Raw genomic sequence first — 22,677 nt, 5'->3', positions numbered from 1 at the left:
ATTTGAGAGAGTAAAATGTGAATTTGGATGATTCATCATTGTGGATTATTAATATTTTTTATGTACTTCTTACTTTGGTTCTGAATATATTTCTAGAATTAAAAGTTTTGTTAAATAACAGAACATAAACAGGTAGAAAATTGAATTGCTTCCATATTGAGATTCTACATAATTTACATATCATTCAATTCACCTTTTTAGTAATTTTTAGTATATTCAGAATTATACACCATTATTTAATTTTAGAATATTTTTATCACCCCCCCAAAAAAAAAAAAATTCCACACTTACTTGGAGTCACTCGTTCTTCTGTCTTCCCCCAGCCCTGGCAAGATCAAAGTGTTTGCAAATTTGGTTCTTGGTGATGGCCCTCTTGCTGGCTTATAGATGTCCACCTTCTCACTGTCCTCACATAGCAGAATGAGGAAGCTCTAGTGTCTCTTCCCTTCTCTAAAAGGGCACCAGTCCCATCATGGAATCTCTACTCCCATGACTTTATCTAAACCTAATTACCTCTCAAAGGCTTCACCTCCTAATATCATCACATTGGAAGTAAGGGCTTCAACATATTAATTTGGGGGGAACACATTTAGTCCATAATAGGACCAGTAATATTCCATTGTATAGATATACCACATTTTGTTTATCCATTCATTAGTTAACAGGCATTTGGGCTGTTTACACTTTTTGGCTATTATGAATAATGCTACTATGAACCCTTGGATCCAAATTTTGTGTGGACACATATTTACAGTTCCCTTTGGTTTATACTTAGGAGTGGAACTGCTAGCTCATATAGTAACTATGTTTAACTACTTGAGGAACTGCCAATCTGATTTCCCAAATGGTTGCATCATTTTACAATCCTACCAGCATATGTGAGGGTTCCAATTTCTCCAAATTCTCACCAACATTTGTTGTTTTTTTTGTTTGTTTTTGTCTGTCTTTTTCATTATAATCATCAATCCTAGTGGGTATGAAGCGTTATCTCATTGTGGTTTTGATTTGTATTTCCCTAGAGACTAATGATGTTGATCATCTTTTCGTGCGCTTATTGGTCATTTGTGTATCTTTAGAGAAATGTCTATTTGAATCTTTTGCCCATTTTTAATTGGGTTGTCTTTTTATTACTAAGTGTAAGAACTCTTTATACATTCTGGATACATGTCTCTTATCAGATATGTGATTTACACATATTTTCTCCCATTCTTCGAGTTGTCTTTTTACTTCTTTGAAGCACAAAAGTTTTAAAATTTTGATGATAAATTGCTTTTTAAACAAGCCTTGGAGATCTGGATCAAGCATAATGTTTTCCTAACACATAATGAATAGTTTCCTAGAATTTTATAACAGGTAAAAAAGTAATTCAGGAGTATATTACAAGAAGAATTTAAAAAAAAAACACTAATTGATAATTAAAAGGAAAAGTATTTTGATGGGTAGGAAATTAAATTTCACATAGTTAATATATAAGAATAAAGGCTCTGTAATATATTTTGACTTCTTTTCCTATGTGTAAATGCACATAAAGCAGATTGCAAGAAGTTATTTTACAAACACAAGCCATAGAAAAATCTGTGATTACCCCTAAAACTGACTAAATTGAACTGAAGGGAAAACAGAGGTGATTGCTCAGGTTAATGGGGTGTTGTCTATAAATGACAAATGGCTATATTAAAGAAGTTATTAACCTAAAATAGTGAACTATCGCTAATGATATTTTAATTAAATAACAGTCACTCTTGAAGTAAATCTTTTTGGTTATTTTTTCCTCTCTTGTTGGAAACTATGGTAGTTAAACAAAAAAAAAAAAATTAATTCAATATGCATCTGAAACTTTTACAACAGTTCATGCAGAGCATTCAAAGTTAACAGCTTATAAATTCTCCTTACCTCAAGAAAACAGGCATAAAAAAGTATGAACCATTATTGTGGTCACTCCTGCTGAAATACTTCTCCAATGTACTTTGGGCTAGTCATTTCCTTTTTGTAAATACTTTTTATCATGCTGTAAGTAAACATGAAGACATGGAAAGTCAGAGAAGGAATGGATCAGGAATTCAGGTAGGCAAGTGAAGCTTAAAAAATGAGGGAGCTCTTGAAGGTAAGCTTGGAAGTAGTCTCTTCAATTTGTGTCTGTAACACAGGAAAGAAGGGCAATATGGAATCAGAAACCTATTCAAGCAATCTAGTCAAAAAAGTTCAGAATGTAAGCAAAGTAACAGATATAGGTACCGGCAGCAAGCAGGATCTTGACACCTGGGAACTTTGATATGCTTCTTGCTAAGGAAAGAATTAAATTCTCAAACCTGGCCTGAGTCTGCAACGGAGGTCAGTCACTAAAAAGGAGAAAATAGCAGCTTTTGACAGACATAAACTAATCCTGACAAGATACTGAGGGCTAGGTACCTGGGAGTTTCTAAAATTTTGAAGCCATGTGTATTCTCCAGAGGGTTCTCTACACTGAAAATTTAGGAGGAGTAGAAGAAAGCATTTTAGCAGCATCTAAGGAGAATCAGTGTTACCATGTGACACTAACATTCACTAGATCAGTTAGAATGTGGTAGCTGTAAATAATTAATAAAACCCAGTAATACTCAAGCAATAAGAAAATTTATTGTCATGTAACAAGGAAGTTCAGAGGTAGGGCAGGGTTGATAGATGCAGTTGCATAACCATGTCATGAAGGATCCAGGGTTCTTCCGTCCCTTTACTCTGTCATCCTTCAGACAGAGCTTCATCCTTCAGGTAACAGTTTCATCCTCAAGCAATAGAGAGATTACAGCAGAAAGCCTTGGCATCATAACCCAGGCATCTCAACATCCAGAGAAAGAAGACCACTCTTAGGAGTGAGGGAGTATTTCTAAGAACCCTGGCACAATTGGTCACATGCCGAATTTTGAACCAATTACTGGTAAGGGAATAGAATAATCATGATTGCTTTAGAGGAGTCATCTGAGGTGGATTAAATTTCAGTCAATTATTTACACTCAGTAAGATTTTTGCTTTTGTTGGGATTTCCTTAGTTTTCCCTAAAATGCCTATAAATTGTTATAAATTATAATTATTGAATGATATCAGTAAAGAGATACCAGTTAATGTTTTTGTTCTGTATGGTAAAGAACTTCCTCACCCCACCCCAACCCCCACAAGCCATGAAGCCATAACCAAGGTGTTGTTGTTATTGTGGTAAATAGATATATCTGAGTACTTGGCTTATAAAGTGATGAAAAATGTCTGAGAGATAAATGAATTCACATTAATTATGGCATACATATATGAAACAGTTTAATCACATGTAACTCAGTATGATTAAGGTTCAGAATTTATGGTATAAATACTTGCTATTGAACTCAAGGGAACATGGGCATTGTGACCTGTCCTGATCCCAGAAAGATATTTAAATTATAGAGTGACACTTCAGTTTATCTAGCATCACAATAAAGACTACAAGGACCAAGCAATTCAGGAGTGATGAGTAGTAGTTCATTGTCTTTAGATTACAACTGGCAGTCTTTCAGGTGAAGAATCTCAGTGTCCCTGTCGATCAGCAGGCATGGGTGAATCCTGACACAGATGTGACTCCTGAAAGAAGCAAAGAGGTTAAAGAAGTTCAAATCCCACCAAAGATCAGTATTTCCAGGCACCTAACCTCACCAGCAGATTCCTGGCAGGCCAAAGAAAGGTGTTGACAGAGCTGTGAACTACTAAATAGTGCAAAATTCCTGAATGAAAGCACCCAAAAGAATTTTTTTAAGGGAGGTTATGTTTTACATGTGTTAAAGGGAAAAATCTGTGCGTGTACAAATTATAAAGTAAAACAACAAAAAATAAGGATTGTAAGGATTTTCCCCCTTGATAATCAATCCTGATTTCATTAGATATGTGTTTGTTGCACTGGTTTTCAAACTTTTCTAATCATAACCCACAGTAAGACACATGTATGATGACCAAACATACATACATGCATAGTTTTTAAAAACTGAAACAAAAGCTCAAAAACGAATAAACTTTCTAAGTGCATGATAGTTTTTAATCGTATCTCATTTAAAAACACGTGCTGACTGACATCCCCCAATTAATTTCATGACCTACTGATGGCTCTGACCTGCAGACTGAAAAACATTGTTCTGAGGTGAATAAATAAGGAATCCCTGGTCCTCTTAACACAAATCGCGTCTCCTTAACAGTGGAAGGCAAGAGACCATCCCAAGGACAATGATGAGAAGTGGCTGGGCTGTTTGACTCCCAATTTTGAAGTCTTGGGTTTTAACTTCCCTTTAGGAGCTCACAATTAATGCTTCCACCACCAAACTCGACTCAAGGGGGCCTATTCCCCAGAATCGTTTTGCCTCTGGTCTAAGTTGGACAGAGCTTTTCTTTTCTTTCTTTTTTTTTAAACCTCCTATGACCTAGTTAAATCAGGCTGAAACATTTAAATAAGATTTTACCAAAGGTCAAGGGATAACAAGAAGAAAATTAACAAAAAGAGTAACATGAACCTAGATAATCTTTTGTTAAGATAAGGCTCATTCATCTTCAGCTTTGGGGCCTAGGCCTGTCTGTCACTGGGCTGTAGAGGTCATCTTTTCTTGTTCTTCCAGGAGAGCCTTGAAATAAACTCTCAAGAAAACAACAGAATGACTCACAGCCAAATACCTGCAGTTCCCCCTCCTGGCCCTCTTGCTCTGGTTTCCTGTTTCAGTTCCCACCTCTTCTGATACTTTGCACAGTAAAAACCCAACTCATTGGTGGAGGCCCTCACCCCCTACCTCAGGAGTATAACCTGAAGCTTTATCCTTCTCAGCCTATAATGCAACAGCTTAACATACTTAGAAGAGATGCACATAAATAAGTCTTTTTTGTGAGTCCCCAAAGGACTAATTAAAATAAATACGTTGAAACGTCCAGAAAGCAGTAAGCTTACCCTGGCCCTTCTGAAAGAAAAACTATGATAAGCTCAGATGGAATAGAGAATGACTAGTTTTGGCCAAAACACCATGCTTCTCAATTTTAATTGCCCCTCCTCCCCCCGCCCTTTTTCCTTAAGAGCACAGGTTTTGGAGTCAGGTATGAAGTCCAACTCTCCTTATCTTAAGGGACAACTTTCTTCTTCTTTCTGAACTCATTTACTCATCTATAAATGGACCTAAGTAGTACTCATCTTACAGGGTTGTAAAAAAAGATTAAGTGAGCTGATCAGTACAAATGTGTAAGTCACCTAGCAAATGATTAGTAAATGATAGCTGCTGCTTATCTTAGGTCAGTTAGAGATAGACTAAGAAAGTAAATACTGTCAACTCCTTGCTTAGCAAACAAAGAAACAAACAAAAAACATTTTAGGCTGCTCGACATTTCCTGGTCTGATGTTTTCCTTGAGAAGTTATAGATATTCCTGTATCTAGAAGAATACTGTTATGTATCTTCTGATATGCTAACTCCTGCTACAACAGAAATCTGATTGTATGTGCAGTGGATATAAAAGAAGACAAAAGGTCAAATACAGTCTTTCATGTTTCTTTCCATTCCTACCATGCCCAATTTAAGGCTTCAAGGGGCTTTAAATTGGACCTCATTACAAGAGGTCTGCCTCCAGTTCATCTCTCTCCAATTAATCTTGTGATGCCAGATGGATTTCCTAAAACAGAGTTCTGATTGTGTCACTTCACTGCTCAATAATTTACCATGGCTCCTCACAACCTACCAAAGGACTCTGAACTATATATTTTGGCATCTGGCATGCCATATGCAGTAAAAAGCTCTAAGTTGCTTTAAAAAAAATTTAAAAATCCATTTTTATTATTGAAGTCAGTTTGCTTTTTATATATATATTTAGAAAGGTTTATTTCTTAAACTGTATAGTAGGTACATGGGTTGCTGCTATTATTATTTTTGTTGTTGTAAAATACAAATAAAATTCACCATTAGTGTCATTTAGCATATTTACAATGTGTACAAATGTACATGTACAACCATCCCCACTGTCTTAATTCCTGAATATTTTCATCATCCCAAAAGAAAATCCTGCCATTTAACAGTTACTCCTCATTTCTCCCTACCCCCAGCCCTGGGGAACCACTAATCTGTTTTCCATCTTCAAGGATTTGGCAACTCTGGTTATTTCAATAAATGGAATCATACAGTATGTGACCTTTTGTGTCTGGATTTTCAGTTAGCATGATGTTTACAAGGTGTATCTATGTTGTAACATGTGCTATTTTTTATGGCTGAATAATACTCCTCTGTATGGATATGCCACCTTGTTTATCCATTTATCTATTATTGGACTATTTGGATTATTTCTACCTTTTGACTATTGTGAATAATGCTATGAGTATTTGTGAGCAAGCTTTTGTTTGAACGCATGTTTTCAATTCTTTTTTTAATTTATTGGGGTGACAATGGTCAACAAAACTACATAGGTTACAAGTGTACAATTCTGTAATACATCGTCTATATATTGCATTATGTGTTCACCACCCAGAGTCAGTTCTACTTCCATTACCATATATTTGACCCCCTTTATCCTCTTCTATTATCCCCTCTCCCCCCTTACCCTCTGGTGACCACTAACTTGTCTATGAGTTTATTTGCTTGTCCTATTCCTTTGTTGCCTTCAGTTTTATATGCCATATATGAATGAAGTCATATGGTTCTCAACTTTTTCTGTCTGATGTACTTCACTTAGCATAATGATCTCAAGATCCATCCATGTTGTGTTTTCAATTCTTTCGGTTATGAATCCAGCAGTGGAACTGCCAGGTCACATGGAAACCCTAGGTGCAACATTTTGGAAAACTGCCAATCTGTTTTACAGCCACTGCACAATTTTTCATTCCCACCAGCAGTGTATAAATGTTGATTTCTTCACATCCTCACCAACAATTGTGGTTATCTGACTTTTTGATTATAGCAATCTCAATGGGTATGAATATCACATCATAATTTTGATTTGCATTTCCCTAATGACTATTGATGGCATTCAGTTATACATGTGCTTGCTGGCCATTTGTATATCTCTTTATATGAGAAATGTCCACTCAGATCTTTTGCCCATTTAATTGGGTTATGTTTTCTTATTGAGTTATTTACATATTCAAGATACAAATCCCTTATCAAACATATGATGTGCAAATATTTTCTCCCATTCTGTGGATTTTATTTTCACTTTATTGATAGTATCACTTAAAGCAAAGTTTTAAATTTTGATGAAGCAGAATTTATCTTTTTCTTTCGTTTTTACTTGTGCTTTTAACCAACACATCGAAGAATCAATGAACAAATTTGAGGTCATGTGGATTTAACTCTATTTTTCTAGGTGTTTAATAATTTCAGCTGTAAAATTTAGCTGTAAAATTATTTCATTTCATTTTGACTATTGCCAGTGTATAAAAATATATAATTTTTGTATACTGACTTTGAATCTTGCAATATTACTGTACTAGTTTATGAGCGCTCATAATTTTGGGTGGATTTCTTTTAATTTTCCAAAAACAAGATCATATAATCTGTGATTATAATTTTACTTCTTTTCCAGTCTGGATGCCTTTTATTTTTTTCTTTTTTGCCCAATTTCCCCGCTAGACCCTCTGTATAATGTTGAATGGAAGCAGTGAGAGTGGAGATCCTGTCTTATTTCTGATCTTAGGGAGAAATCACCCAGTCTTTTACTATTAAGTATACTGTTAACTATGGAGTTGTCACAGATGTTCTTTATCAGGTTGGGGAAGTTTCCTATTATTCCTAGTTTGTTGTGTTTTTATCATGAAATTATTTTGGATTTGTCAATGTTTTTTTCTGCATCTATTAAGATGATCATGTGGTTTTTGTTTTTGTGTTGATATGGTATATTACATTTATTGATTTCAGGTATTACATCAATCTCACTTTCCTGAAATATATCCCATTTGGTCATGATGTATAATTTTTATATGTTACTGAATTTGATTTGCTAGTATTTTGTTGAGGATTTTGCTTCAGATCCATGAGGATTTTAGTTTTCTTTTTTGGGGGGTGCATCTTTGTCTAGTTTTGTTGTCAGGGTTATACCAACCTCATAGAATGAGTTGGGAAGTGTTTCCTCATCTTCCATTTTCTTTCAAGAGTTTGTGATGAATTCATATTAATTCTTCTTTAAAATGGATGGTAGAATTCACCAGCGAAACTATCTGGGCCTTGGCTTTTTTTGTGGGTGGGTAGACTTTTTTTATTACCAAGATATTTTTTTATGGGCCTATTAAGATTGTGTCTTCTTGAATCAGTTTTGGTAGCTCCAGTCTTTATAGCAATCTGTCCATTACACACAAATTATCTAATTTATTGGCATGCAGCTGTTCATAGTAATTCTTTCTAATCCTTTTAATTTCTGTAAAGTCAGCAATAATGTCCTCTATTTCATTTATGAGTCTAATAATGTGAGTCTTTTTTATTTTTTCTTGGTCAATCTGTTTGTCAGTTTTGTTGATGGTGTCAAAGGACCAGTTTTTGTTTTAAATTATTTTCTCTATTGTTTTTCTATTCTCTATTTCATTAATTTCCTCTAATTTTATGACTTCCTTCCTTATGGTTGCTTAAGATTTAGTTTGCTCTTCTTTTTCCAGTGTCATAAGGTGGAAGGTTAAGTTTCTGATTAAAGATCTTTCCTTTTTTTTTTCTTTTTTAATATAGGCATGTTCAGTTACCTTATAAGCACTGCTTAAGCTGCATTGTATAAGTTTTGGCATATTGTACTTTCATTTTAGTTCATCTCAAAGTATTTTCTACTACCCCTTTTGCTTTCTTCTTTGACCCTTTGGGTGTTTAGGAATATGTTGGTTACTTTCAACGTGCTTGTGAATTTCCTCAAATCCTTTCTGTTATTGATTTTTAATTTCATTCCACTCTTATTAGAGAACACACTTTGTATTATTCCTATCCTCTTAAGTGTTTAAGGTTTGTTTCATGGCTTTAGCATGTGGTCTATCATGGAGAATCTCCCATGTACACTTGAGAAAATTGTGTATTCTGCTGTTGTTGGGTGGAATGCTTTTAAATGTCCATTAGATCTAGTTGGGTTACAGCATTGTTCAATTCTTATATTTCCTTATTGGTTGTCTCTCAAGTGGTTCTATCCATTTTCAAAGAGGAGTATTGAAGTATCCACCTATTATTGTACAGCTATCTGTTTCTCCCTTCATTTCTGTTTTTGCTTGAAGCATTTTGATGATCTGTTATTAGATGTTTACAATTGTTATAGCTTCCTGATAGATTGACTGACCCTTTGTCATTATGAAATATCCCTCTTTACCTCCAATAGCATTTTTTGTTAACAGACTTTAAGTCTATTTTGTCTGATATTAGTACAGTCACTCTAGCTTTTTTTTGTTGTTTGCATGATATACCCTTTTCCATTCTTTGACTTTCTATTTGTATCTTTGAATCTAAAGTTTAGACAGTATATAATTGGCTCTTTTTTTTTTAATCCAAATACCTGCCTTTTGATTGGATTGGTTAATCCATTCACATATGTTATTGAATTGGATTTACACTTGCCATTTTAATTTTTGTTATTTATATGTCTCATGTGTTTTTTTGTTCCTCTTTTATTTTTAGTGCACAAAAAAGGAGTGTGTGTGTTTCAAGAGAGATAACCTAAGTTGTTCCCTAGACAGTATATTCTGGGTTTCCAACCCAATGTTTAATGCAGTATTACAGATACTAAGTGATAAACACAGCAGTTTTGCCCAGTATTTCTTAAAACATGTACCCCAGACCAGCAGAATCAACGTCATCTGGAAATATTAGAGGAAAAAAAAGTTAATCTCTGTGATCGAACTTGAGTTTGAATCTCAGCTCCTCGCCTACATCTCTGTGATTTGGGGCAAATCTCTAAACTACTGAGTCTTGTTTCCTCATTTAATAATCCTATCCTACAGCACTGCTGTGAGGATTAAAAGAGATTAAGTGAGATAATGTGAATAATTCTATTAGAACAGGACTTCCATAACATTTTCTTTCCCATTGCCATAATAGAAGTGTGTCCCTTTTTCTCAATGTTTTCAGTGTAACTACTAGGGACCTAAACACTTAAACTACTTTTCATTTCAACAATTATTAGAAAGGAAAAATGCAGACAAAGAAATAGGAATAGAAAACATGAGGTTATTTGGTAGCTTAACAAAGAAAAAGAGAAATGCAGTCTGAGCTCATCTTTCAAGGAGCTCAGAAAAATTAGGTGACCATTTAAATATTACCCTGGATGCTGGTATATGCTCAAGGCCCAAAATTAGTTTTTTCCTTTTCTTTTTTCTTTTTTAATCACTGTTCTGTGTATTTTTTACTGAGAGCGGCAATAATCCTGTGAGGTGGATAGGGCAGGCATTGCTATCTGCATTTTACAGGGGCCTGTAGCTCAGAGGGATTAAGTAATTTGCCAGTGATTACAAAACTAGTTGGAGGGGAAGCTGGTATTGAAGCCATGCCAATTAATTGCAAATTATACATACATAGTATCAAAGTTTTTGAGAAGGTCTCAAAATAAAGGACCTTTATTTTGTCTTTATGCATCTAAATAATACTATTGAATAAATAAATATCTGATTTACAAGTAAAAATCTGTTGCAATGAATACCATTGCTGAGATCCCTTTTAAGAGGATCTCTATGCTATTTAAGAGGAGACTCTACACAATTTGCAATAATGGACTTTGGGAGCAGGGGGTAGGAAGTGTGTATGTGGATATTTATTCTGACCAAAAGTTTAAACAACATGCATCATGTTCTTGAACACTTTGTAATTTGACTTGGTTATGCCTGGACTTCATGGTAGTACATCCTCTGTTGTTTTACTGTCCTATTTGAAGGTGTCACTGAGTAGAATCCATATATAGATTAGGCAATGTGTAAGTGTACAGGCCCATATTACTTACTCTCCTTAGCATGCTAAGATTCTTGAAGGCACAGCCTATGTGTTTCCCCCATTTCATAGTGCCTACCACTAATGAATTACTAAATACGTGATTAAATGAATGTATTTTCTTTAAAATCATCCTTTGTTTACTCCCCATCATGTCAAAAGCACTTTTCTCTATATCTGACCCTTGATGTTGCTATTCTCTCCTGTTAATCAAAAATATTTCCACCCAAGCCCAGACTAAATTCTTTCCAGAACCAAGATCCTTTCTTCTCCAGACCACTAATTTATCCCCTAAGTGACAGATCAAACTTACTCTCAGGGACTATTGGGGTCCCTGGAACTCCTCACAGAAATTTGCCTATAGCCGTTTCCATTATTATACTCAGTTGTTATAAACCAAGCTTCTGATCTAAATCAGCACATTCAAGGTTCTTTCTGGTGCTTCCCGTCCAAGCTTTTTATTTCTGCAATCATGTATTCATTATAGTGTTATTTATTTATGTATTTACTTTTTTATTTAAAGAAAGGTAGTCTGCCACATGCAGCACCTCATTTGGATATGTATGGAGTCTCGGAAACTTGACTATCTTATGTTCTTCTACAAACGAGCCTTGAGAGCTTGCTTGGAGGTTCTGCAACAAATGGTGCCACTTGACAAGGTAAGGAGATTAAGACAGAGTGCAAATCAGCGTACTTAATAGACAAAGTTTTACTGGAGGAAAAAAGTCAGCTAAACTAAACAGTGTTTAGTTACACAATTGATTTCATTCTGTCAAAAGCTCCTTAGCTCATTACCAAATGATAACAGTTTGTTGACCTGTAACTGTTCTGATGACTGTGCTTTGGGAAGCACTAGTGTAGAGTACATTTCAATAATCCCATTTATAACAACTCTACAATAGAACTCATTATTATATACTATTTTTACCTTATGAATAGAAAAGGAGAAAAGCTATATTCCCAAAGAAAATGGGTAATGTGTTGTAAAGTAGTAATATTAATTAGCATTCATCCATCCATCCATCCATCCATCCATCCATCCATCCATCCATCCACTCAAGACTAGCATATAAAGAAAGATATTTAGGACATAGCCTACCTTATGCCCAGAGGGAGTAGGGTAGGTAAGCACCAATTAAAAAATATCATTTTAATACATATGATTATCCTTGATTCCTCTTCTTCCCACACAATTCACCAGCAAATTCCGTTGGTTGTTATCTTCAAAATACTGCCAGAAATCTCACTGCATCCCTCCACCCAGGGCAAGTGCATCTCACAACTCCAGAAGATATTATTTGCATCTTAGTCTCCATGAATGATGCCCTGTTTCCACCTCTCTCCACCTTCTGCACTTCCGCCTCTACCTCCCTACACCATGCTACCACTGTCTCTTTACCTTCTTGATTCTACTTTTTCTCTACTACATTGTATTCACCACATAGCAGCCAGAGTTATCACTCTGCTGCTCAAAATCTTCTAGTGGCTTCTCATCCCACACAGAAAAATATGCAGAGTCCATACAGTAACCTGCAAGCCCCACATTATTTGAAGTAGGCAGCAAGGTCATTGTCTAAACATGAAAAGGGATAGGACTGAGGTGGGGCTGGGAGGAACATGTGAGGGATTAAACAGTCAGTCATTGAGGGGCAAAGAAAGAGTGGCTGACAGGTAAAAGGACTGTCAGGGGCCCTAAAGATGCAATTGAGATGTGATGCTATTCATTTCTAATAGTTCCAGTCAGAAATGTGAACTTTTTTCTAATCATGCTATGAGGGTAAGGGTAAATGTAAGGATGAAGAAAAATGTATGTTTTTGCTGCAGAACAAATTATCCCAGCATTTAATGACTTAAAACAACAAACATTTCTCAAGATTCTATGTGTTCTGTCCTGGGCAAATTCAGTTGGATTAAATGGTCTAGGATGGCCTTATTCAAATGCCTACCTGATGGTTGGTAGGCTGTTGTTCTGGAGAGACCTCAGCTCCGTCTACTTATTCTGCTTCAAATGAGCTCTCATTCTCCAGCAGGCCATCTCAGCTTTCTCAAGTCAGTGAGCTCAGTGTTCTAAGGAGCAGAAAGAGAGAGCAAGCCCTGTGTGTACCAGCATTTTTTAAGCCACCACTCAAGTCATAGTTGCTAATGTCCCTTGACCAGAGCAAGTCACATGAACAAGCCTATAGTCAGTGTGAAAGGGGACTGCATAAGGTTATAGATACAAATAAGAATGAAACAACTAGGGGCAAATAGTACCATAGAAGGTAGCTTCATATTAAACTAGGCTTAGGGTTTTCAGAGCAGGGTTGGAGAAGGATAATGCTGCAAGGAAGTAGAGAATTTTGGTGAGAAAACCATGGGCTGCAGCTGAGAAGGAAAGAAAATGAGATCAGGATGTATTTATAGACTGGGAGAAAATGATGTTAATTTTGGAAACCATTCCTGTGTGTGTGTGTGTGTGTGTGTGTGTGTGTGTGTGTGTGTGTGTTCCCAAATCAACAAGCAATTCTGACACTATCTACCCATAGATCGTGATTCACGTCTACGAGACTGCTGCTCCCCTTCAGATGCCAATCTCGAGTCCAGGTTATCACCTATGCTTCTGATCGATCAGCTATAGTGGAGGTCCCAATGACCCCCCCTCCTTGGGTTTGACTAATTTTCTAGAGCCACTCACAGAACTCAGAGAAACATTTTACTTACCAGATGACTGACTTAAAAAGGAACAGCCAGATAGAAGAGATGCATAAGGCAAAGTATGGAGAAGGGGCATGGAGCTTCTAACCCTTTGAGCACACAGCATTTCCATGTGTTCACCAACCCGGAATTATAGCTGGGTTGGAACCACATGAGTTTTCCAGGAAGCCTAAAGCCAAAAGCTCTATTATTAGGTTGGTACAAAAGTAACCGTGGTTTAAAAGGTTAAAAATAATTGCAAAAACTGCAATTACTTTTGCACCAACCTAATAAATGCCTGTAGGACTCTAGCAGGATATATATATTCTTTCTGGGAGAGAGTATCTTCATCCTAGACCTCAAACAAAATGACCACTACACTAATATGCAACTAGGGGCTCAATATAAGTAGACTTTTGTGAGGGAGAACCAGCACAAAAATAGACAATAGAAAAACTGGAAGAGACTTCAGATACTATTATTATTATACAGTAACTGTAAAAGAATTCTGCTGACTGGGTTTAAATCTATCTGGGTTTAATGATGCCTGCAAAGAATAACTACAAAATGATATAAATGGAAAAAGAACTAAATGGAACATTTAGAAATAAAAAACACAGTAATCAAAATTCCAAAATCATTGAATGTATTCAATAGATTAGTCACAGATGAAAAGAAAATTAATGAAATATTGACACCTTACTAGGTCTGCTATATTCTGACATTTTTCTATTCCGTTTTATTCTATCTTAATTTTAAAATTATCAGATAGTTGAGACCTTTTACACCACCATGCTGTCTTTTGTTCAATATAATTAAATTAACACTGATGATTGCTCCACTTAATGTGTCAGGGAAATTTAATTTTTTTTAAATAAAAGCTTTTATTACAAAACAAAGTTGAGAATTGAAATATAGACCTTCGATAAATCCCTTTGGTGCTGGTGTTGCTAGAATGAACTAGATGCAGCTGACTTCATTAAGGCCTCCCATGTGGCTTTTTCATTCTTCAGCAGAAAGAAGAAACAGACTAGCAAGAAGGCAGATTTGGGTTTTATTCTGTAGTAGGTAATATGGGAGTCTATAACATTTTCCACTGGGAAAGTTTAAATTAGTGAACTGCCTGCCACCTATGAAGTAAACCTAGTCAAGGTTACTATAGGTATAGAATTAATACAGAGTTTATTAGACTCAATATTATATTTGGAAGGAATCATTAACTCCCCTGGTCACTAGTTTTCACCAGTCTGCAATCAGACAAGAAAAATAATGTCTGTAGTTTTTCATAAAGCTGATTTATTTATTTAAAAGGACCAACCTTTTAGAGGATATGTTCTTTATTTTTATTTTGGGGGTCAAAATAATAATTTTAAAATGATGCTGATAATAAATGGCAGTTGTTTTCTGCTTTTGTTTTATAACTTGGTGAAATTTAAAACTTTGTCCTGTTGTTTCCCAAAATTATTTTGAAAATCTGGATTGATCCATAAAGTTTGAAAACTGATGGAACACCACTGATATCATCTATCTCTTATGTGTTCATCCAACAAATATTCTGAGGGCCTACTATGTGCTAAGTGATGGGCATAAATATGAAAACGACTGTACTGTGTACCCTTGCACTCACAGTGAGAAAGGGACAAGTTTTATCAATAGTTACTAAGAAGTTAGTTAAGTAGTGCTACGTCTCCTGGGAGCAGGTCTGAGGGCAACCATGTTTGTCTGGAATCAACCTCTTACTGAAAGAAAAAATTGAAGCTGATCTGTCCTGAAAATGCACAGGTATTTGCCTGCTGATGAGGGAAAAGGAATGAAGACAAGAGAAAACCACCATGTTTCCCTAAAAGTAAGACCTAATCGGACGATCAGCTCTAATGCGTCTTTTGGAGCAAAAATTAATGTAAGCCCCCGTCTTGTATTATACTATATTATACTATACTATACTATACTATACTATACTATACTATACTATATTATATTATATAAGACCGGGTCTTATAGTAAAATAAGACCCGGTCTTATATTAATTTTTGCTCCAAAAGACACATTAGAGCTGATTGTCCGACCAGGTCTTATTTTCGGGGAAACACGGCATTTTGTTCAGGTAATTTTAAATAGTTCTGGATGGCTGGAGTTGGAGTACCTGGTAAAGGTTAAGATAATAGTGAGGATGAAAAGGGACAAGTAAGTAGGGCTTGATAAGAGTTTTTGTAGGCTTGGCTAAGGACTTTGATTTTTTTTTAATTGTGGTAAAAAAACCTAACATAAAGTTTACCCTCTTAACCATGTTTAAGTGTACAGTTCAATAGTGTTAAGTATTTTCATATTGTTGTGAAATGAGAACTTCAAATTTATCCTATAAGCAACTGAGATTAATGGAATTGTTGAAAGATTTTAGGATAGGACTGGAAATTCAGGAATATTGTTTTAGAAGGTGTGGGTAGTAGGAGGTGGAGGCTAGAAGAACTGGACAGGATTATAGGACTTAAAGGCTTGTGGGGCATTGAGTAGGAGTTTCTGGCTTGGTCACAGGGTTTTTTGCCAGAGGGCTAGTTAGAAAAGGGAACTCAACATACCACGGGCTGAGTACCACGCCTGTATGGGCCGGCTTCCAGAGGCTGCGCTTGGAGCTAGCGGACATCTAGCCAGGATGTATTTTGTGAAACCCCTACAATTAAGACAACATTTTTGATTAGTTGCAAAAACTGAAAAAATTTGGAGATTTCATGCACACAAAATGGCCAACTTTTCTTGAAAAAACCTGGGAACACCGGAACCACAGTCCCTCCGGGAAACAGTCAGCTGAGTTCAATTCACTTAAAAACAACTATATATAAATGTTTGAGAAACATTAATAAAGTATACAAATAAGAGTATAGCTCATGGGTGTTCACAAAGCGAACATATCCCACTAACCAGCACCCATCTCAACAAGCAGAACATGACTAGCATCTCCAAAGTAATACTTATTAAATCCTACTAAAAATCTTGTGAGGTAGATTATATTACTATCTCCATTTTAAATATGAGGCAACTGAAGTCTAGACAGATCACAAGGCTAAATATTGTTGAAAGTAGCATTTGAACTTGGGTCTCTTGATTCCAAATCCCATGCTCTCGAAAAGCAACACGTTTAAAGGTGAGATGGTGAGTTCAGCTTTGGAAAATGTTGAGTGGGCATCACCTTCCACGGAAACTTACTCCCGGGAGTCGGTGACCCGAAACCTATACCTCAGGCTGCCAGAGACCGCGCCACTGGAGCGCAGATTCCCACGGAGGAGCCTCCCTACACTTGAGGGCGCTGTCGCAGCTACAGTCGAGGGAAGACGTCTTTCTGTTGTCGCGATATTCTTCAGACCGAGAAAACGCAGAAGGTCAAAGGTTACGTAGACGGCGCTTCCCCGCCCCGTACGCCTAAGTTCTCGCGCGAGTTGTATTTCCGCCTTTTTGGCTCTCTGAGCAGCACCATGGCGGTCGGTAAGAATAAGCGCCTTACGAAAGGCGGCAAGAAAGGAGCCAAGAAAAAAGTGTAAGTGGCGACTCTCGTAGCCTCCCGCTTTTTGGAGTCCTGCTGGAGTCGGCGGGCGGGTTCTGGGTCGCGGCGTGGGCCGGATGGCGAGGATGCCAGTCGGATTGCACTGGCCGTGTCGGGTTGCTCAGCTCCGAACCGCTGCCTGGCAGACCTGGGTGCTGCGTCGCGGCGGCCGGCTGTCTTTCTTCTGGGCCGTGTGCGTGCCCTTGTTGAGCTGGAGTGCCGCCGCGACTCCTGGCGGGCGTGTGTCAGTGTTGTGGGCTCACGGGCCTCGTAAGTTGCACGGGTAATCGATGGCACTCCAAGAGCTGGAGTTGATGAAGCCACCCTTCTTATCCACCGAGGACCCCGCACCCCCCAGCTTGGGCCGGGTGGAACCCGAGAGCCCCAAGCAGCTACGCGAGGCCCTCTGAAGAGCCCCCATTACCAGTGTTTGTCTTCTGTACCAGTGAAGTTAAAGAAGCATGCATGCTATTTGGAGGCAGTGTAATGGAAGGACCGATTGGGGTGAGGAGTGTATACTTTGTGGCTTGGTTTAACGTGTCTGGCCTGTACAGTGAAAAACAGTGGGGAAAGGTAGATTTACATATGCGCCCGAGTTCACTGTTAAAGGAATAGTTTACTGCAGTGTTTATATGCCGTTTAGTGCTTTAAAGTCGTTCGAATGAGGAAAGTAAAGTCAGTATGTGACCTGCTGTAAAACTCAACCATTTTTTTATTTTAAATCCAGGGTTGACCCATTTTCTAAGAAAGATTGGTATGATGTGAAAGCACCGGCTATGTTCAATATAAGAAATATTGGGAAAACTCTAGTCACAAGAACACAAGGAACCAGTGAGTATCTTATTCTTGGTTTGTATTTTTCTTTAACTGAGATGTGTATGTATCTTGGTCTACTAATGATCTTGCGGTGGGAGACCAAGGAAATACCAGGTCTTGTTGCAGCTCTGGCCCCCGGTGGTGCTTGTGTTTGATACAACACTTGTAGAAGCAACGTGGTACTTTTATAATTAATAAGAAAGTTTGCATAGGTAATTTTGAGCTGATGAGCCCTATCAGTCTTTGGTGTCCATGGATTTGGTTAACGAATGTTAAGGTCTTTATATAATTCACCATTTACTTCTTTACTAAGTTCATCTTCATGCATGAACATCGTTTTGGTTGGTTTGACTTTGCTTATGTGGTTCCTAATTTTAACGAGACAATTTCTTGTTTCATAGAAATTGCATCTGATGGTCTCAAGGGTCGTGTTTTTGAAGTGAGCCTAGCTGATCTGCAGAATGATGAAGTTGCATTTAGGAAATTCAAGTTAATTACTGAGGACGTTCAGGGCAAAAACTGCCTGACTAATTTCCATGGCATGGATCTTACCCGGGACAAAATGTGCTCCATGGTCAAAAAATGGCAGGTGAGAACAAGGTTTCGTAGTGTACATGGTGCTGTGGCATGCGTGACCAAGGTGTAACGTCTTGTCACTGTATAATGACAAGGAGCGAATCGTGCCCTTGAGGTTTAGATTTAATTTTAAATCCTTGATGTTTTCTTGCTATAATTGAGTGCCGATTCTGGGATTGGCACTCTGAACTTGAGCAACAGCAGTGAGCAAACCATGATCTTCCTATTTATTTAAATTATTCAAGGTTTAACATTGGGTTCTCATCAAAGTAAGTTTTTGCTGCACAGATTTGTGGCTGACTGAAGAATGTCTAGATACAGGTTTGCCCTTTCGCCTTTCTTCAGACTATTTGGACCTCAAAGTCTTAACGAATTTTAAAATGGAAACAGTGGTTTGGGCTAATCTTGATTCCTCTGGCAATATAGGATAATAGGAGTAGCAGAGCCTGTGGTGTGAAGCTGAAACTTAGCTCCATTTTCCAATTGTGTTCTCTTTGGCAAGTAACTTGTAGCTTGCTAAGCCTTGGTTTCTATCTGTAAAATATATGTAAGAGTATCATCTCATGGAGTTACGAGGTAAAATAAAAAATCCATGTAAACATGCTTAGCACATTAATATGATTATTGCAGGAAATTGCATTGGTTCACATGTGTCCAGCTGATCATTCAGTTTTGGGATATTTTGTTTATGGAAGTGAATGATGACAAAATGTTTCAGTCCCAGATGATAAATACTGATAGTATTGTTACATTTCTGACATTCTCCTAAGGTTTTATGGTTGTATTTCTGGGACTGTGTTAATGTCTTTTTGCTGTAATTATATTCGCTTTTTTAAACTAAGATACAACATTTACAAAATGCAAAGGAGGCAGTTCAGTTTTTGTTGCTACATAAGATTTTTTTTTTTTAATTTAGGCAGTAATAATGACTAGTTACGGACTTTCTATTACGTTTTAGCTGTAAAATCGAGTATTAATCCTCGGCATGGCTTTAGTTGGAATGTAAAGGACATTGAAAAGTAATAAGCATTTCGTGTTATTACAACATCATCTATTCAAAACACATTTTTTTTAAAAGATGGAGTAAGTGTAGATGTCCATATTGTAGTTTTCCTCTTGTCTTGCAGGCGTACAGTAGATTGGGGGAAGGGCAGGATGTTAAAGACTGGCATGTATATGTAAAAGGTGTGGGGTGGGTGCTGTTGCCAGTGATATTGGGGATAGAAAAGTCACCTAGAGAGGAGTAAGGAAGACTGTTGAGAGGACTTACTTAATTGGATATGAAGCATAGTAACAATTTGGGGTAACTTAGTGCTACGTTAACTTCAAGGAAGTTAATTCTGTAAATTAGACGTGTAATTTATACCTTGTATGTGAAATGAGTACTTGACCGTCCTGCCTTTTTATATTAGAATTTGAGGGATAAAACTTGATTAAATTAAGACCTGGTATATCTGACAGTATCTTTTTCACTAGACCATGATTGAAGCTCATGTTGATGTCAAGACTACCGATGGTTATTTACTTCGTCTGTTCTGTGTTGGTTTTACTAAAAAACGCAACAATCAGATTCGGAAGACTTCTTATGCTCAGCATCAACAGGTCCGCCAAATCAGGAAGAAGATGATGGAAATCATGACCCGAGAGGTGCAGACAAATGACTTGAAAGAAGTGGTCAATAAATTGTAAGTATTTCTCCTCACACAACACAACCCTGAATCTCCCATTATCCCTTCGATGAGAGAAAGCATATGAGACGGGGGTGAGGTCAGACCTGTGCTTAAATCCTGTCTTTGAAACTATCTGGCTACATTCCTTAAAATAAAAGCATGCTGAGTGCTCAGTAAATGTTGATTTGGCTGCTTTATCCTTTTTTTTGGATAAAGTTATTTCGTGGCACTCAGGGATACTTGAAGCACAGGAAATGCTTTTGCCTTAATTAGAAAATGCACTGAATGGACAAAACCCTCCGCAATAAATAATGTATGGGAATGAGTGATGACAAAATGTTTCGGTCCCATATGACGTCCAGTGATAAAACTGTAAACATTTTTCTGATATTCCCATGCAGTAGGCTCAGAGGGTATAATGGAAAAGGCACGTAAGAGTTAGGCTCAGAAGGTTCAAATGCTAACTTTGCTACTAAGTAGCTGTATAGTTCAGATCATTTCATCCTCACCTGTAAAGCTATCATACCTGAGATTTGTGGGGTTTCATATATGTGTAGATTTATTCTAATCTATCATTACTGATTTGCAGGATTCCTGATAGCATTGGAAAAGACATTGAAAAGGCTTGCCAATCTATTTATCCTCTCCATGATGTCTTCGTTAGAAAGGTCAAAATGCTGAAGAAGCCCAAGTTTGAATGTAAGTGAGAAAAATCACAGGGTTCCTGAAAGAAAAAAAATGTGTGGCCAAATACATTATTTCCTTTTGGTTTAGGGGAGGCTGATGGTTTCTTTTTTTCTGTCTTGCCTATGTAGTGTTGAAGACCATTGTTGCAAGGTATGGTATGCCATAACAATATTTTCTTTGTTTTAGTGGGAAAACTCATGGAGCTTCATGGTGAAGGTAGCAGCTCTGGAAAAGCTACTGGGGATGAGACAGGTGCTAAAGTTGAACGAGCTGATGGATATGAGCCCCCAGTCCAAGAATCTGTTTAAAAATCCGACTTTTCATGGTGACAAATAAAACCCGTTGATGTTTTGTTTCTGACATTTTTTTTAAAAAGAATTGACAGCTTGGTGCATCAGATGGTCTGAATTGATAGTCATGAACTTTTCTGCTTTGTGTAGATTTTATCTGTTGCTCTAAGTAGTTGAGAAAGGGTAGCGAGTATTTTAAGCTGTAGTGAGCTATGGGTGTTCTGGTTGGTTAATAAAAGGAAACACTTTCTCAACATCGCTTAAGTTTTTAGATGGTTCTTAAACCACCTGGAAGGCTTGTTAAAACAGACTTGCGGGCTCTGCCTGCACAATGTCTGATTCAGTAGTTCTAGGGTGAAGCCTGAAATTTTCATTTTTGACAGTGTTTCAGGTGATGCTGATGCTCAGGGACCATACTTGGAGAACCACTGTGCTAGACTGACTGAATAATGGAAAGAGCCTAGTGGCTCTTAGCTTTTCGTTTTCAAATTCAAATGCTATCACTGTAAAATGCTCCACTGTGCACCTGCCCTGTAAAGCTGAATGTGGCTCGAGAAACTGGTTATTGGTCTGTTGATAAGGGGGCATTTAAAGCTGCTCACTATCCATTGTTTCCTCCAGTCACTCATTCTTTTCCATACCCTTTCTCTCCTCAAACCTCTTCATTCTCAGCTGATGACCTTGCTTATTATAATCATTAAGAAACTTTAAACCAGGCAGAAAAGATTCTCACAAACCCCTATGACTTCCATCTATACATGTATTCACATTTTCTGACTGCCTTGTCACTGGATGAATTGTGCCTAGGACAGCATTCCTATTTGAGCACTGGATTCCCTGCTCCTGCCTAATCAAGCTCATGGCTCCAGCAGTTACCTTTATATTCTACCTCAAATCCCTACAGCAAAGCCAAGAGTTAATCATATTTTTTTGTGTCTAATTTTACTTGCATCTGCCACTGGACTCAGCACCACCGCTAAGGAAGCTGTCGCTCTCTAGATTACTAGTGGCTTTGTTGCTAAGTCCAACGGTCTTTTCTTGGCCTTCTCTCATTTGACTTACATTACTGACTTTTGACATGATTGCCTCCTGTTTTTCTTAACTTCACAAATCTCACCTCAGCATTTTCCTGCTACATGACTGGCTACTCCTTCGCTAGTTCATCCTAAGACCTTAGTATTGGGCTCAGTCCTTGGACTTTTACCAGTGCTCACCTGAAGTGACCTGTACCCCTTTTGGGGGGAAAATGGGTCATGAGATGTCTCCTTTTCAGATGGGTTTTTTAGCCCATCTGTTGCTATCTAGTCATCAACAGTGACACCAGGGATTAGCAGGTCAGTTTAAGGGCTGCAACCCCCTTATGCCCCCTTCCCATCTCCACTAAGTTGGCCCAGTCTTGGAACCTGGAGAGAATGATGTCATTACCACAGCTTGGTCTTATCTGCTTTGAGTCTTAAGGATAATGTCCTTAATTAAATGTGTGAGATTCTAACCTCAGATTAATCTGGCTGAGTCGAGTCGTAAAAATTCTAGTTGG

The 22,677-nt window shown here is 37.4% G+C and overlaps 1 protein-coding gene, 1 long non-coding RNA gene and 2 other non-coding genes across 5 annotated transcripts; 3 read left to right on the top strand and 1 right to left on the bottom strand.

Annotated features, from left to right (window-relative positions):
* Positions 1-2,594: 2,594 nt before the first annotated feature.
* Positions 2,595-16,945, bottom strand: LOC109442603 (uncharacterized). Of its 2 annotated transcripts, none has more exons than XR_002136639.3 (4): positions 16,798-16,945; positions 16,143-16,234; positions 12,840-12,960; positions 2,595-3,585 (listed from the first exon to the last, which is right to left on the bottom strand). It is a non-coding gene; the product is annotated as an uncharacterized LOC109442603 (long non-coding RNA). The 2 variants fall into 2 exon arrangements; XR_016019071.1 differs by having other exon boundaries at positions 16,768-16,901.
* On the top strand, positions 16,937-21,201 carry RPS3A (ribosomal protein S3A). Its single transcript, XM_019722862.3, has 6 exons — positions 16,937-17,095; positions 17,829-17,932; positions 18,319-18,506; positions 19,970-20,178; positions 20,753-20,862; positions 21,037-21,201. The coding sequence occupies exons 1-6, from the start codon at positions 17,034-17,036 to the stop codon at positions 21,156-21,158; spliced, it is 795 nt and encodes a 264-aa protein (XP_019578421.1). The 5' UTR covers positions 16,937-17,033; the 3' UTR covers positions 21,159-21,201.
* On the top strand, positions 19,187-19,255 carry LOC141572960 (small nucleolar RNA SNORD73). Its single transcript, XR_012498549.1, has one exon. It is a non-coding gene; the product is annotated as a small nucleolar RNA SNORD73 (small nucleolar RNA).
* On the top strand, positions 20,484-20,555 carry LOC141572959 (small nucleolar RNA SNORD73). The gene has a single exon (XR_012498548.2). It is a non-coding gene; the product is annotated as a small nucleolar RNA SNORD73 (small nucleolar RNA).
* Positions 21,202-22,677: the final 1,476 nt, after the last annotated feature.

This window comes from Rhinolophus sinicus, chromosome 15 (assembly GCF_057876585.1).
Source record: "Rhinolophus sinicus isolate RSI-liver-muscle chromosome 15, RSI-T2T, whole genome shotgun sequence".
Lineage (NCBI taxonomy): Eukaryota > Metazoa > Chordata > Mammalia > Chiroptera > Rhinolophidae > Rhinolophus > Rhinolophus sinicus.
The sequence above is the reverse complement of the archived record's forward strand: the minus strand, read 5'-3'. Positions and strand labels throughout refer to the sequence as shown.